The sequence below is a fragment of the Doryrhamphus excisus genome, linkage group LG4 (assembly GCF_037039965.1).
Source record: "Doryrhamphus excisus strain RoL-2023G ecotype Guam linkage group LG4, RoL_Dexc_Guam_v1.1, whole genome shotgun sequence".
Taxonomy (NCBI): Eukaryota; Metazoa; Chordata; class Actinopteri; order Syngnathiformes; family Syngnathidae; genus Doryrhamphus; species Doryrhamphus excisus.
This window is the reverse complement of record NC_136360.1, coordinates 6,168,169-6,184,381: the sequence shown is the minus strand read 5'-3', so window position 1 is coordinate 6,184,381 and position 16,213 is coordinate 6,168,169. Positions and strand designations below refer to the sequence as shown.

Sequence of the window (16,213 nt, the reverse complement as noted above, 5' to 3'; positions counted from 1 at the left end):
AGTACTTCACCTTTGTCACTGATTGATTGTTGCTCTAAGATTTGATGGTGACTGGGATCAGGATGAATTTCAGAGATCTCCTTGCTGTGACTTTCCGAACCCTCGCCCCAACCAGCCAGGGCCTCCTTCTCTATCCTCCGGACCTCTGCTTCCTCTTGATCAAGACGCTGTTTCCACTGTAGCAGCTCCTCGGCATGATGACGCCTTTGCATTAGCTGTTGCTCCCGCTTAGTCAGGAATCTAATAAGTGAACGGGAGGAATAATGGCAAAGAAAAATGCACAGATGAAAAGCGTGTGTGAGGTGGGAGAAAAGAAGAAAATTAAGATGCCGTTAAAGACAGGAGGAAAATGGGTGGCGGCAGTTGTGGCAAACCAGGAAAAATGGTAATGATCAGGACAAAAAAAAAGTAGGAGAATTTGGTTTAGCATTGTAAAAAAAAAAAAAAAAGGTCAGAAGCAGGCAGACCCAAATCACCTAGACAAACCAGTTTCACAGCACACCCACTTCAAACATGCTTGCTCACTATTTCTTTCCCTACAATAACTAACATCCATTAAATAAAGGCAATGAATCCTATTCAGCATAGAATACCAGGGTGATAACAGTTAATTTAAAGGCCTATTATGCAAAAGTAACTTTTTAAATATAACAGTAACACAGTATGTGTCCCTAGAGCTGGTTTATGACCATCAAATGTGAGAAAAATCTATCATCCCCCTGACTTGTGTATTTCACTTCATGAGGTCATGACGGAAAAACCTCTGACCCTTACAAGATGAGCCCGGCTTACCATTTCATAGAGAGCAGCTTTGTAAAAAATAAATAAATAAAAAATTTAAAAAAAAGGGGGGGGGGTGGTTCTCACAACTAAAGTCAGTCAGCGATGGACATGCCAGCTGAACTTTTGATCATTTTGTTTTTCCTTCAGCGAACATGTTAACCTAACCTAACCATTAAAATGAGTGTGAATACTATAGGTCACATAGCTATGCTTGTGTTGTTGTTTGTGTCCTCCCCCACTCCAGCTTCCTTATAATGTGGTGTCTCACTGCCACAAATGTCATTACATTGGAGCATTATTTAGACTAATTTAAAGGCTTCTCTAGTTTCTTAATTCAAACTGATGACAGATCAGATACTGAAGAATTGCCTGCCTATTAGATAAAATGGATATCTGCATTAGCCAATTTGGTGCAAGCGTTTTCCAATAACAGAGGAACAATTAGGATTTACTGGGCTTACAAGAGACATACCACTACCTATCAACTGCATTAAAATTGCATTTTAATTGAATTTAATAGTGTGGCTTAATCTAAAACCTCTTGTATCAAGTACTGTGCTGGGGTTGAACAGCCAAACTGACTATAAGGTTGCAAGTAAATGTGTCATTTGAGAGGTAAGGAAAACAGTGTAAGAATATAACACCACAGAAAATGCTGAATGAAGTCAAGACTTCACCTTCAACGAGGAAAGTTATGGTCAAAATAAGCCTAATCTTTGACATTCACCGCCAATCACAAGAATCTCTTTAGGGAATACTGTTGATAAACAGTGTCACTAATTAAGTGTTTGTAAGGTGTCAAAAGGTTTTCTTATTTCAACAACACAACTTTCCTCGAGCACTTAAAAATTCCCCTCTCCACAAATTCCATCCTGAAAAGAAAACAAACAAACCAACATCATTCATCACTGACCAGCAAACCCTTGTGAGGGCCCAGTACCAGTGTTTGAACACAAGCATGTTCCATTAAGAGGAGGAGAGGGTGAGTTTGGAGTGTGGAGGCCCAGGCTAGATGCAAGTGCGGCGAAAAAGAGGTAAGGGAGAACTGTACAGTACCTGACCAACTGGTTGTAGATAAAGAGCTGGAATTTAGGATGAAGGTTGGGAAGACAGATACTAAGGGAAGCCCAGTGTTGGGCCGTGAACACAGAAAAGAAGCAGTGGACAGGGGAACAGTGTCTACACAACACACAAACGTGCAACACAGTCAGCCATCCAGTCACACACACACACACACACACACACACACACACGGTAGAAGAAAAGGAACGTGGAAGGAAGGAAACAAGTAGAGAGAAAGAGAGAGAAAAGAACGATATGAGCAATTGTGAGTGTGTTTCAACACCCTTGGTGGAATGAGTCTGTCAGGTATCACTTTAGCGGAAAACTGCAATTTTTTTTATTCATCCATGATCCTCGTGAGACTTGAATACACATCTGTGTAGCTACATCAACTAGCACGATGCAGGGGAGTCACCTATTTCAACTATAAAGCCCCCTAAAAATCGCCAGCAATGTTCCATTTACATAACATGACCTGCATAATAACAAAGCTACAGTGATATGTCTCACATACGGATTGTGGATTTTTTGTTTTTAAAAGGTACATTTGGAGCATGCATTACCCATAACTGTTATTGAACATTTAAAACAGTATGGGGTTATTATATGAATAGGAAGAGAATAAGGGCCACCATGCCTATTTTCAGGTACTTTATCGTTAACATGATAAAATAACTGATGTAAAAATAATCGTTAGTGTGTTACTTGAAAATTAATGCACAATATGGACTATTAATCAAAAACGGAAAAGTGGTGATGAATACTGGGGGGGATTATGTGAAACAAACAACAAATACATTATAAACGTCAGAAATGTTAGATTACATAATTTCTATTTACTTTGCAAAATCCTAACATAATTGCTAGTAAAATAAAATCAAATTCTTTTACCTACTCAGATTAGAGAGGCTGTGCAATCACATGATTCAAGCTGGTAGCCAAGACAAAAATCCACACTAACTCCAATCACATGCAGCGACTGGTCAACACAAACAAGTAGCAATAAAAATAATAATTAAATAAAATTTGTCACAGTTCGATTCCACTATTCCAGTACATCTGTATACATTACAACCTGTACTCCCTCATCTATTCTACACTATATCCCCTTTGGGGTGGTTAGTTGGGACAATGCCATGCTTTTAATACAGTATATGAATGCTGACAGGCCATGTCTAGAAGGGGATCATGGAGCATGCTTATCTTCACATCCACAGCACTTGACACAGGTGGCACACCAATCAATTACAGTTACTCTAAAATTTGTTCCTAAGTTCCTAAATTAAGTCTAAGTCCACAAGGATCAGCATTGGCGGCAATATTAAAGCAAACAAGGGGCCAAAAACAAAACTGAAGGTGAAAACAAGCTTGAAGGAAACTCTCATGAAGCAAAGAAAAATACTATTAGTACCTAATATTAATAACAATGAAGAAGAAGTGCATTTACTTTTCATCCATGTGGGAGCGCATCTTCTTGAGCTTCTGCATGATGCTGCTGGTCTCACTTCCAGAGATGGAGGGTGAGGGCGAAGGGGTGCGGCTGTCATCAGCATGCCTTATGTTGGGAGACGCTGCCTCTGACAACGGCACTTCGGACACAGGAGTCTCCTAGGGAACAGAAAAAAAAGAAACATGTACAGTAGAAAATGCCTGGACAAGAATGCACTCAAGTAATAAAGTTTGGAAGGTGCTTAAATCCTTCTTATTTGGATAATTAGTAACCGTTTGCATAGAAAATGGTTGGATGTATAATTACTTACAGGTGGTACTTCACAGCCAGCAGACTTGAGACGCTCTTTCAGTCTCAATGTTGAACTCCTCATCTGCTCAATCTCTTCCTGCTGTTTCAACAACAGCTGTTTTTCTTTCCTTGCTGCTTTGTTAGCCTCCTGAAGACGCTTGATCTCAGCCTGGGAGAATAAGCATATAAAAACGCTCTGGTCAGTGACAGCAACCACTGTGCCGATCATCAGGTGTGCCACTGGAAATTATGCAATTTCTCTCAGGGAAATGGTAATTTATTATACGGTAAAATCTATCAATCAATCAATATCTATGCCAGTGATCCACAGGTACATGCAGAACAATTAAATGTTTTTCCACTAGACAGCAGAAAGTGTGTAATTACTCAGTGCCTTGGCTCAGGAAACAGTGTAAACAATGGTCTATGGTATCAATAGGCCGTTAACGGGTGAAGTACCTGCTCCTCCTGGAGTCTCAATAAAAGACTTTTCTGCTTCTTCCTGATAGGTGGTAGTTTGTCATCCTCGCCTTTGTTCCTCAGCTGTTTTTTCTGGTGTTCCAGCCACGCAAGCTCGGTTCTGATTTTTTCTTTGACGGCTTTCTGGCGCAGATGCAGCAGAGCGTTCTGATGCTGCAGCCTCAGGTCTTCGTCTTTCATGTACTGACGCACCATGTCCATGGTGAACCGGGAAAAGCTGTCCTGTCCGCCAGAAAAGGCCAAGTTTGCATTCTGAGACTGTGGGGGAGAGGGGGAAAAGTAAGAACAAAAGTAATACAATAAAAAAGCTTTACATTTAATTGGGTCTCTCAGTGATATTACAAAGACTTATAAAATACATGCAAGTTAAAAATGCAGCGGACAAACCACAATAAAGTCGTGCCTCATTTATATTAGACAATTGCTTCCACACTCGACCACAATAAGTGAATTCCTGTGAAGTAGGATTTAATAGCAATACATTGAATATTTTCATAGAGCATAAAAAACAGTTTGACTTCTAAATACATTTTTACTGTTATTAGAGCCCTTGAGACATGAAATTACACCCCTATCATCATCTTTACCTTCATCTAGAGCATTTTCTATTTAGGCTCCAACACTGTGGAATACCCTACCTGCTAATATTAGAGCAGTACAAATGTTTAAGTCTCGACTTAAGACTTATACATTTTAGCATTTCGTTAACAATATTTCTGGTCCGTTTGACAGCCGCTCCTTCTTTTGACTAATAATAGGTCAAACTTAACCACGAAACATCGACCATTTATTCATAAACTTTTGAAAAGCTGTGACAGATTGAGCAAGCGATACAGCAAGAGACAAGCGTACTTTTTATTTCAAGTGGTTACTCACACCTCCACCAAACAAGCCTCTCACCTTTGTAATGGTATGGGACTCTGAGACAGACGTGTTGTGATTTACAGTTTCATCGTCCGATTCCTCGTGATAGTCTGGCCTCTTGTCCAAAGAACTCATACGGTGCACTTTAGACGGCAGCAGAGAGGTGAAGGAATGCTCCTCAGGTACATCCTCTGTCCTGGATGTGTCAAACTTGAGAGAGTACTCTGCGAAACCAGATGTACATAAGTACTTTTTTTAGCCATTCATTCACCTGGCAAGCTTAGAGCTGGAAATATAGAACAGAATGAATTTAATGGTGTGCATGTCATGTGGTACCTTTGTCATCAGCTACGGAGGGGATGCTTTCGCTACAGAGTGATTCATTATCCGCTGTGGGACCTTCCTCTTCTATTGAGCTGCAGCCTGCTTCTCTCTTCGCCTGCTTTTCATTGTTCTTCCATTCTAATTCAGTTTCTTCTTTGTTTACTGACTTGATATGGTCTGTTGATGCGTGTGAGGGGCTACTGGTGGAGCTGGAGTCTGCACCACTGAGGAAAAAAGGAGTAAAATACAATTAACATGAGCCCCTACCACTTAGTGGTGTAAAGAAGATTGGTCAATACATGAGGTTCGGTCTTTGCACAGGCCGTGAGTCGGTGTGACTGGGACTTCGACTTGACGCCTCTCTCTGGAAGCTGGAAGCCAAAAAGATAGCTATCACTTTGGGTACTTTGCATAATTTATTATGCATTTAGGACAGGAACTGGCAGCACAAGTGAAGGCTGGGACTTTACCTGCCAGAATCAGGCCTATTCTGTTTCTTCTCCCGCTGCTGCTTACTTTGCATGGATGGCTCAGTAGCAACAACAGAGACTGTAAGAGCACCTTCAATCTGAGACCTGGCCAGATCTGTCAACTAAAGACAAAAAGCCATCTTTATGACATAAAAAGCTTTGTGTTTATCAATCCATCAATTTTATCAAAGACCTGCTCACCTCCTTGATGTGACGGGCCGCTTCTGCAGTTTCTTTTTGAGTTAGCACTAACTTTTCCAGCAACTCCTCGTGGGCCTAAACAAAAATAATTTGTTAAACTGCAGCTACCTTATGTGTGTAATTAGGTTAAATTTAGGCCTCAAGCCAAATTTCACTCATTAGCACATTTTACATGCATTTACAAAAATAAACAGCTGTGCTAGCATTTTTTAAACCGTTCATTCATTCAATACAAATTATTATTAAGATCATACATAAATTATCTTATTACAGTTTATGAATACGTATTTTGATGAAGCAACATAACAAATTCTGTAAGAGTGTTAAAATGTGTATTTGTACCCTGGATGTTCTCTGCCGGTCTTCCTCCCGCTGCAGCTGGGCCTCCAGAGCTTTTCTTTCTGCCTGGATCTTCTGCTCATAAAGGTCATTCTCATATTTCTGCTGCTTGGTCTGCAAAGAGAGCAAAACACTGTCTCAGTATATTTGAGGTACACCACAGCAAATTGGGAAAATAATTAGCATACAAGTCCCTTATGTCGAATTATTACATGTAGAAAAAAATTATGCTTTGCTTTACCTTCAGTATTTGCGCCAATGAAGCACTCTCCTGCTGGGCCATAGACACACCCATTAGCCTCTCCACATCCCCTAAATGTCTCAATGACTCCTCTATGGACTCTTGGTATTGGAGCTCTGCTGCCATTTGCTGATGCAGGACAGCAGGAGGATACTGGAGATTACCTGGGAAAAGGAATGGAGAGAGAGAGAGAGAGAGAGAGAGAGAGAGAGAGAGAGAGAGAGAGAGAGAGAGAGAGAGAAAACTTTAGATATGGCAGAGTATAGTTTTACTTCCAGTGTTAAGCACCACAATGCTTACAACACCAATTATTACAAACCTGTTGCTCTGTTTTCAACTCTGCCACAATGAATTGCGGTGCCTGTGTTCATGTTGTTGGTAGCCCCGACCATAAAGCCATTTCTGGGAGGCTCACATGCTGGAAAAGAGTCTGGAAAACCTGAAGGTGAAGTCATCCTTGCTCTCAAAGGTGGAGATTTTTGCTGTTTGGTCTGAAAAGTTTTGAGAGTAGTTTGTTTGACAATATTAGTAAACATATCTTATTATGATTAAGTCACTATATTAATGGTGTAAAGGCATACATAAGTAGCAAAGTAGTAGTAAATGCATAAAGGTGGGATTTAATAATGATAGCTCTACCCTGAGCGTCAGAGTGCCTATTAGCTTGGAGCATAATCTCATGCTATTTGTGCACATATGTCTATTAGCTTGGAAATAAGCCTTGTATTCAGTTAATGTTGCCTTTGTTATCACAATTGCTTATAATTACGATGTTTGTGTGTAACATGAGTTGAATTGTTTTCCTGATTATTCTTTGTATGCCATGTTGTTGAAGACCACAGCATAAAGATCATCTTGACAAGACTTGTTCGAAGTAATATGCTTTATAGCTACTACAGCGCATACGAGCCAATGCATTTTACACCAACCAGGTACATGTGCGGACATTCAAGTAGGTACAGTTAAGGAAGACATGTTCTTCTGTAAAAACTTCAAATTCTAGAAATCATTTAATAATTGATTAAAAAGATTAAACTTAAATGTTTTATTGTGGGCTTATGTGGTGTAAGTGTGCTCCTCCAGTAGGGCATACAAGGCTTCAAGTCATGTACCTGAGGGGGCACGGGATTGTGAAGTTTTGGACCCACCTTAGCAAAAATAAGAATTCAGAATTTAGGCAGATGTTGCACTAACCTGCTGAGCCACAGGTACACCCATCAGCCTCTCAACTTCGCCAAGTTGCCTCAAAGACTCTTCTATCGACTCCTGGTACTTGAGCTCTGCTGCCATATACTGCTGTAGGGCACTTGGTGAATACTGGAGTTTACCTAAGGAAAATCAATTTAACTTAAATATATCATTTGTTAAGCACTGATTGTTTGCCACACAAAGTTCACCTGTGCCTCGGTTCTCAACGCTGCCATTTCTTGTAGGTTCATTCTTAAGCAACTCGACTGCTGGAGACACACTACATTCTGGGAAGATGGTAGGAGAAGCCTGTCTTGCTCTGGTTGGTGGGGACTTTTTACTTTCAGGTCCAAAACTATGAGTGTAATAAACAAACAAAGACCATTAATTCATATATTACGACTAGTGATATCAACAATAAAAAAAGCTTCTATAACTTCAACAGTTGTAATTCCCATGATGGGAAGTGTGGCTCACTAATGAACAGAGGCCATTTATGGGAGTCTAAAAATAAATATTTATTTTATACACAAAGCACACAATCATTATGTTTATAATTAAAGTGGATACTCCTGTACTGCAGAGGACAGGAAAATATAGTACTTTCCCCATCTGTGTGATACGACTGCCATCTAGTGGTCTACTTCACAAGCATAAAGACATTGACGTAATCACCTGTGTGAGCTGGAATCTTTTTTCAACTGTTGGCTAGCCCCACTGCTATGAAACGAAACAAAGTCATCATCATAGACCGCTGCATCTCTGGAGGAATCCCCAGAATGAAAAGAGCGAGCAGGCGAAGACTTCCTCTCATTTACTGTGGGAGGAAAAACAAGATTTAAGATCTAAATTGTATGAAGGAATATCCTTGCATCAGACAGTGTCATGCAGGGTCATGAGTTCACCAACCTTTAACATTGAGGTTCTTTAAGTAAATGTTGATTACACTGAAAGGGTCTCCTTTGTTCAACTCTTCCCAGGGTATTTGACTACTGTCCAGCTGAGTAAATGGCAAAATGACAGGCGAGCACTTGCCAGCCTCCTGGAAGTCAGGCAGGCTCTGCATTTCCCTTTGTTGGCCAGAAGTGTCCGCTGATCTTGCAAGACGAGTGTTGGAAGGCTGAGGAGGGCTGACTTCATCCTTACAGATGCTCTCCTCACTCATGATGGTACCCTCACTGATGGAACCTCCACTTGAGTCATGTGGATCTACCTTATTCTCCCCAGCTTCTCCAGGTGCTTTACTATGTAGGTTATTAGGTCTCTCCAAGTCATTGGCATTGTGCATTCTTTGTAGTCTATAATTGCTAGGAACGTTATCAGTTAGGTCAGCAGAAATTTGCTGTGCTTGTCCCGAGAACGTGTGCAAATTTCCAGCTCCGGGAAGAGAGGCACCATCATATGAGCTAAGACCTGTGCCCACTAAAAGTCTCTGGATCCTTGATGTTAAGTTGCCATTTTCTAATGTGCCATGACCAGCTGCCAAGCCTCTCTCATTAAGATTAGCAGGAGTGGAACCCGGGGCCAAAATATCCACGTCCAATGAAGTTGCTTCGCTGTAGTTGATCCCCACTCGAGCAATCTGCCGGGCTTCAGACTCTATGCGGTGAGACAGAGAGATGGCTGTAGCTTTGAGGGCATCAATGCGGGACCTCCTTGACTGAAAGCTGTTGATGGGCGGCGCTGGGTGTAGCCCTTGTGTGGGTTTGATGTCACCAGCTGCCGCCGTGTTTTCCAGCCTCAGAGGCCGAGAAAGAAGAGCGTCATAGCTAGTACACTGTAGTGCATCATTGCTGGAACCAGCGAGGGATTGAAAATTTGGGCTCAGAAGGTCTGGATTAAGTCTAGGATTAACTCCAACATCTAAATCACTCCTATGACAAAGGGAACAAAAACAACAGAATGAATGTTACACACTTGACAGACCTTGGAATGATAAAAATACATTTGATCTATGATACGATTGCTACTGTGTAGATTTTTTTTAACACTTTTATATAGTACAATATTGTATATGTGTCCCTTGTGCTGTGCCAACTGTCAGTGAGCTACATGTACAGTCATATAGGCTAACCTAGAATGATCAAGATGCTGCTTTTACAATTTCACTGTAATAGGAGCACTCTAGCTCGCACACTGTGGCTAAGACAGTGCTACTAACGTTTATGTCTGCAAATAAACTCCATTTCTTACATCATCACTGGAGAATGAGGAATGGCTATACACACACACACACACACACACACTAAGCAAAAGAGAGCAGAAGGAGATAAAATAGCATAATACGAGGCCTTTACGTACAGTAGACATGAAGTGTGTTTATCTACCTTTCTAATGGAGGAGATAGCTGATCACTCAAAGACCTGTCACTGCTCGAAGGACTTTGCGGCAGTTCCATTTTCTTGTTCTCTTTATCAGACTCTCCAGAGGGCTGATACATTGGTCTCTGCAGTACAAAGATACACAAGCAACCTTTTAATCTTGTTTTATCCAATACACAGAATGTGAGAAGAAAACCCGTAGAGGACGGAACTAATAGGTGTAAAGCTTGTAATAAATACCGCTTGATTTGAGGGAACAGAAGGTTGCATCTGCGTGACTTCCTCCAGAGTTAAAAGGTACGTGTCATATCTGTCTTGTTTTGACAGAGGTACTACATTAGCCTCAGTAGGAGTGACCACGGTCTTAGCCATTTCCTTTTGCCTCCTGTAGAGCTCCTGGAGCCTTTGATTTCTTTTCTCCGTCTCCGCCATCAATGACTTCTTCTCTTCAACTTGACGTCTCTTTCGCTCCTCTTTCTGCTTGACAATGTACTGGCGTATTTTATCTGCATCATAGTGGCGCTTTTTCTCCTTAGGTTCAGCCACATTAGAGGACTCTGGTCGGTTTGGAGAGGGGTTGGCACTACGACAGCCTCTTGAGGGGATAAGTGTTGGCACTGTCTTTCCCCAGAAGGAGAGGGGAGTCCGGGTTTGAGACAATGACCTTGCTTTGCCCCTCTGACCACCCTTAACTCCCCCAGATCTTTGCAGAGCCCCCTCCTCCTCCTCAGCTGCTTTGCACTCAAGCTGTGGGTCATTAAGTATGGCTTTGATATCTGCTGACAACAAGTCTTTGCCTGCAGCCGCTCTGTATTTGTCTTGACTTGCAGACGAGGGGCTCGCAGTGGATGTAGAGTGGCTTTTCGATTGACCGTGAAATGCACTGCCAGTCCTGTCTGTGCTTTGAGGCCGAGTGTGGTGCTTTGCTTTTGAGCCTTGCTCAGACTCCGAGCGGCGATGGGAAGCTGTGAACATTAAGACAATATCAAAACAATTACAGACAGCAAGAAAGCACAGTTATAGTTGATCACAATGTTTCCCACTGGGCATCACGCAATAGCAAGCAACAGCAGGAATGTGAAAAACTGACCCATTTACTTATTGATATTTTATCCACAATAGGCATAAAGTAGTGAAGCTCGGGGTGCTCGATGAAGCTTTGAAACCCAACATTACCTCTGACAGGGGCTTGCTCTTTTCGGTTATATATTACTTTTTGCCATCCCGTGAGAGTTTCTCAGTTTTTGCAACAATGTCACACAGCTGTGGTTTTAGGAAGCCGCAGTGTTGCAAAAATGCTGCTTCAAATGATAATAAGTTTTATCGTATTAAAGCGCCCCAGTTCTGTGCTACCACGAGTAACTGCATGATAACTTTTTAACTCAGATGTAACGTCTTTTTCACAACTCCTACTCTTTGCTAAACATGAAGTGTCAAAGTGAAAATTGCAGTTTAGATTCTGTAGCATCGTCACCCGACAGTCTGAGCTGAACTTTACTCTGATACCAATGCCTACTCTGCCACTCTCCAGGGTCCATGTTGCCTGTTGTGGGGCCAATCTCATCATCAAATTAGGTCATAACTCCTGTGCACCCAACCAGAACAGTCAGTCGATCTCAATTACTTCCGGTCAATGGTAGCCAGTAGACATACAGATAGACAACACAGAAGTAGCGTGAGATACTGTGCAAAGCATTATATGAGGGAGATGATGTCGACTGCTGTATAGCAACAGTTCTAGGGGATATTCTACAAAGCCAGCTTAGTGGGTTCGCGAGATGTATTGGCTATTCGTTAATAAAGACACCAAGGCCCATAAAGCTGAGTGCAAAGAGAATTCGCCACACACTATGGAATGTAAATAATGCAAAGACCATACGTATGACATCAAAGTGACACATTCCGAGTGGCTGCTCAAAGCGTTCCACCATTTATCACCTTTTAATTGCTGCATTCTTTTCGCCTCTTGAGACTGCCAGATGACACTCAGGTACGATATGAAGGCAGCAAGGCCAAGTTATCGGTCTAATTCTATACAGTCATTCCTCGTCGCATTGCGGTTCAAATTTTGCGGCTTCACTCTACCACGGTTTTCAAACATATATTAATAAAGATGCAATTTCAGGGTTCAATATACAGTGAAGAAAATAAGTATTTGAACACCCTGCTATTTTGCTATTTCTCCCACTTAGAAATCATGGAGGGGTCTAAAATTTTCATCGTAGGTGCATGTCCACTGTGAGAGAGATAAACTAAAAAGAAAAATCCAGAAATCACAATGCATGATTTTTTAACAATTTATTTGTGTGATACAGCTGCTAATAAGTATTTGAACACCTGAGAAAATGAATGTTAATATTTGGTACAGTAGCCTTTGTTTGCTATTACAGAGGTCAAACGTTTCCTGTAGTTTTTCACCAGGTTTGCACACACTGCAGGAGGGATCTTGGCCCACTCCTCCACACAGATCTTCTCTAGATCAGTCAGGTTTCTGGGCTGTCGCTGAGAAACACGGAGTTTGAGCTCCCTCCAAAGATTTTCGATTGGGTTCAGGTCTGGAGACTGGCTGGGCCATGCTAGAACCTTGATATGCTTCTTACGGAGCCACTCCTTGGTTTTCCTGGCTGTGTGCTTCGGGTCGTTGTCGTGTTGGAAGACCCAGCCACGACCCATCTTCAATGCTCTGACAGAGGGAAGGAGGTTGTTCCCCAAAATCTCACAATACACGGCCCCAGTCATCCTCTCTTTAATGCAGTGCACTCGTCCTGTCCCATGTGCAGAAAAACACCCCCAAAGCATGATGCTACCACCCCCATGCTTCACAGTAGGGATGGTGTTCTTCGGATTGTACTCTTCATTCTTCTTCCTCCAAACACGCTTATTGGAATTATGACCAAAAAGTTCTATTTTGGTCTCATCTGACCATAAAACTTTCTCCCATGACTCCTCTGTATCATCCAAATGGTCATATGCAAACTTAAGACGGGCCTTGACATGTGCTGGTTTAAGCAGGGGAACCTTTCGTGCCATGCATGATTTCACATCATGACGTCTTAGTGTATTACCTACAGTAACCTTGGAAACGGTGGTCCCAGCTCTTTTCAGGTCATTGACCAAGTCCTGTCGTGTAGTTCTGGGCTGATTCCTCACCTTTCTTAGAATCATTGAGACCCCACGAGGTGATATCTTGCATGGGGCTCCACTCCGATTGAGATTGACCGTCATGTTTAGCTTCTTCCATTTTCTAATGATAGCTCCAACAGTGGACCTTTTTTCACCAAGCTGCTTGGTAATTGCTCCGTAGCCCTTTCCAGCCTTGTGGAGGTGTACAATTTTGTCTCTGGTGTCTTTGGACAGCTCTTTGGTCTTCGCCATGTTACAAGTTAAAGTCTTACTGATTGTATGGGGTGGACAGGTGTCTTTATGCAGCTAACGACCTCAAACAGGTGCATCTGATTCAGGATGATACATGGAGTGCAGGTGGACTTCTAATGGGCAGACTAACAGGTCTTTCAGGGTCAGAATTCTAGATGATACACAGGTGTTCAAATACTTATTTGCAGCTGTATCACACAAATAAATTGTTAAAAAATCATGCATTGTGATTTCTGGATTTTTCTTTTTAGTTTATCTCTCTCACAGTGGACATGCACCTACGATGAAAATTTCAGACCCCTCCATGATTTCTAAGTGGGAGAAATAGCAAAATAGCAGGGTGTTCAAATACTTATTTTCTTCACTGTAGTAATATCAGTAAAAAAAACATACTTTTCTGTACAGGAAAACCTTGTTTATCGCGGTTATCTAGTTCCAGACCCGACCATTATTAGTGAATTTCTGCGAAGTATGATTCCATCTTTAAAAATACAATATTTTCATTATTAAAGCCTTCTAGACATGAAATAACACCCATATTGACACCTTTACATTCATATTACTAGTATATATTATCAGAGAAGATAAGCCATTCAAGACATGTGTGCCGCAGTAAATGTGTTCCAGTGCTAGTAGGGGACCACAATGGGTGGCGGAGTTGAGTTTTAGTTTGTCATGGCTTAAGCCATGAATATAGTATGTTACTTTGGTCACAAGGTGTCAGTAATTGTTTAGTGAGACAAGCACCAGATGAGCTTGCCGGAAGAACAAACTTTTGTTTTATTGCAGGTTTAAATCTCACATCAGGCATGATAAGTCATCATTGTAATCATAACAGTGGTAAGAGGCGGGTAATGTAAATGTCAAGGTGATATACGGGTGTTGTCACATCTAGAGGGCACTAATAATGTTAAAAAACATACTTAAAAGATTGCAAACAGGTTTTCTATGCCTTGACTATAAGACAATACCCTGTTTATAAGGAAGGAGTGGAAATTCACTAATCACTAGTTAACTGCAACTGTATTGCAATGGGCAGGCAGTCACACAGTCATGACAAAACAGGGTTATTGTGACAATTTACAGAAGAGTGCACCGGCCCCCACCTGTTTGGCACGGTCTGTCATCGAGATGAAACTTGTTCTCCCTGGGTCGCTTGGGAGCCGTACCAAGTACCTTGTTTACCAACTTCAAGCCCTCCCGCCAGGAAGCAGGTGTAATCACTACGGAGAAACACACACATATACAAATATTGGTACCAAAGTTATATTTGTCTGTCTAGTGAAGTACATTCGTAATATTCATAAGCTTCCATTATAAAAAAATGTTCAAGTAGTTCCTAGATACACACTTCTACAAACAAGCTTCTGCTTGAATAGAGATAAAGAGTCACATGATCTTGGCTGCAGATTTCAGAGCTATTTATGGAACCATGAATGAACTTAAACAGGCCAGAAGGAAGAGTTGACCAAAAGTTCTTTTGTCAGGTGACTACAGCACAAACACAAAAAACAAGTGAGCATTGACAGATTCTGGAACATCATGTGAAATTTAAAAAGCCACAGTCAACTGACAACTACTGTAAGTGTAAACTCATTTCAAAAGATCATATCATTTTAGATAACCCATATTTTTGGTTATTTATTGTCTGACCTTGTAACAGCAGACCTCATGGCCAGGTCAATAATTCTGGAGCTTGTGAAACTTGTGTCATAACCAAACAAGACCAAATTTCATCCAAAATAGGATAGTGTGTAGTATGAAGTGTGTTGTGTGTGTTGAGGTCTGTTGACAGTTCCTAATGAGATGAGCTGTGTACATGAATAAAAGGTGCCCCCTCCAGCCACTGCAGCATCCTTTATTTAAACCGAACCTCCACAACATCAGCAAGCATCCTGGAATCCTCAATAACTTTGCTGTTTTCACAGCCCATGAACACAAAAACTTGGCCGCTGACTGGCTCTAGCTTTAGCTTTAAGCTTGATTGCTAGCAGTCATTCTGGCAGAGCAAAAGAGGACAGTCATATGTAAGAATTGGCTGATCACCAATACCCCAAAATTAAGGAAATCAGCGCCCATCAATCGGTACATGCTTATTTAAAATGCTTAGCATTTGGTCAGTTAAACAGTTTATTATGAGTTCTGCACTTAGCTATGAGATAATAATGGATGAGTTTGCTTTATGCTGAATTTAAATCTCAGTTCATTAATGTACAACTAACAAGTAAATGGAATATACAGCTTTCCCTCCAAAGTGGCATAGCCATCCACTATGTTTAGTCTTTATCAGAAATAATAGCCAGTGAGGTAGGGGAACAGATGTATATGACACCATCCATTTAATGCCTGCACTCAAGACCTACTGTGATTGTCAAGCACTATTTTAATTAGATGACTCAATCGTGAGGTTGTATCCATTCATCTGATTGATTATTTAATGCAAAGTGTTATTATTGAAATCTCAATGCATTTGTCAAATGTAAAATATGCAACACACACACCAAACAAACCCACCTGTTTTTGCATTTTGGCCGGGAGCAACTTTGTGGATCTTCCTGGTTGGTTTGGGAGCTTCTCTCTCAAAAGAACGATGCCTTCCCCGGTGATGCCTTACTGTTGTTCCTTCTATAATGCAAACAAGCATATGTAAGGCCTGCCTAAGTAAGTGCATTACTCCTTACCTTGATTGTTTGCGTTATGTGTCTTACCAGCAAGCTGCCTTGACAGGTCTGTGCATATGTCACTGTTTAAGCCACGGAAATCCTCCTCTTTTAAAGCGTTCCCATGTAGAGTACGGGATTCTGTTTTGCTGAAGCCTGAGAAT

General features: G+C 41.3%; 1 protein-coding gene across 2 annotated transcripts in view; it reads right to left on the bottom strand.

Annotated features, from left to right (window-relative positions):
• cep350 (centrosomal protein 350) overlaps positions 1-16,213 on the bottom strand; it is a 32,089-nt gene that overhangs the window by 8,816 nt on the left and 7,060 nt on the right. Inside the window, exons 7-28 of one of the 2 annotated variants that reach the window (XM_058074398.2) lie at positions 16,098-16,205; positions 15,904-16,014; positions 14,496-14,612; positions 10,255-10,979; positions 10,021-10,139; positions 8,603-9,567; positions 8,369-8,510; positions 7,903-8,048; positions 7,700-7,833; positions 6,825-6,996; positions 6,506-6,669; positions 6,268-6,378; positions 5,926-6,000; positions 5,725-5,846; positions 5,554-5,625; positions 5,267-5,478; positions 4,967-5,154; positions 4,046-4,324; positions 3,606-3,755; positions 3,293-3,453; positions 1,840-1,962; positions 11-240 (exon numbers count right to left, since the gene is read on the bottom strand). In XM_058074398.2, coding sequence (XP_057930381.2) covers positions 11-240; positions 1,840-1,962; positions 3,293-3,453; positions 3,606-3,755; positions 4,046-4,324; positions 4,967-5,154; positions 5,267-5,478; positions 5,554-5,625; positions 5,725-5,846; positions 5,926-6,000; positions 6,268-6,378; positions 6,506-6,669; positions 6,825-6,996; positions 7,700-7,833; positions 7,903-8,048; positions 8,369-8,510; positions 8,603-9,567; positions 10,021-10,139; positions 10,255-10,979; positions 14,496-14,612; positions 15,904-16,014; positions 16,098-16,205 — 4,626 coding nt within the window. The remainder of the gene's footprint in view (positions 1-10; positions 241-1,839; positions 1,963-3,292; positions 3,454-3,605; positions 3,756-4,045; positions 4,325-4,966; positions 5,155-5,266; positions 5,479-5,553; positions 5,626-5,724; positions 5,847-5,925; positions 6,001-6,267; positions 6,379-6,505; positions 6,670-6,824; positions 6,997-7,699; positions 7,834-7,902; positions 8,049-8,368; positions 8,511-8,602; positions 9,568-10,020; positions 10,140-10,254; positions 10,980-14,495; positions 14,613-15,903; positions 16,015-16,097; positions 16,206-16,213) is intronic. The other variant, XM_058074399.2, reaches the window with a different exon arrangement.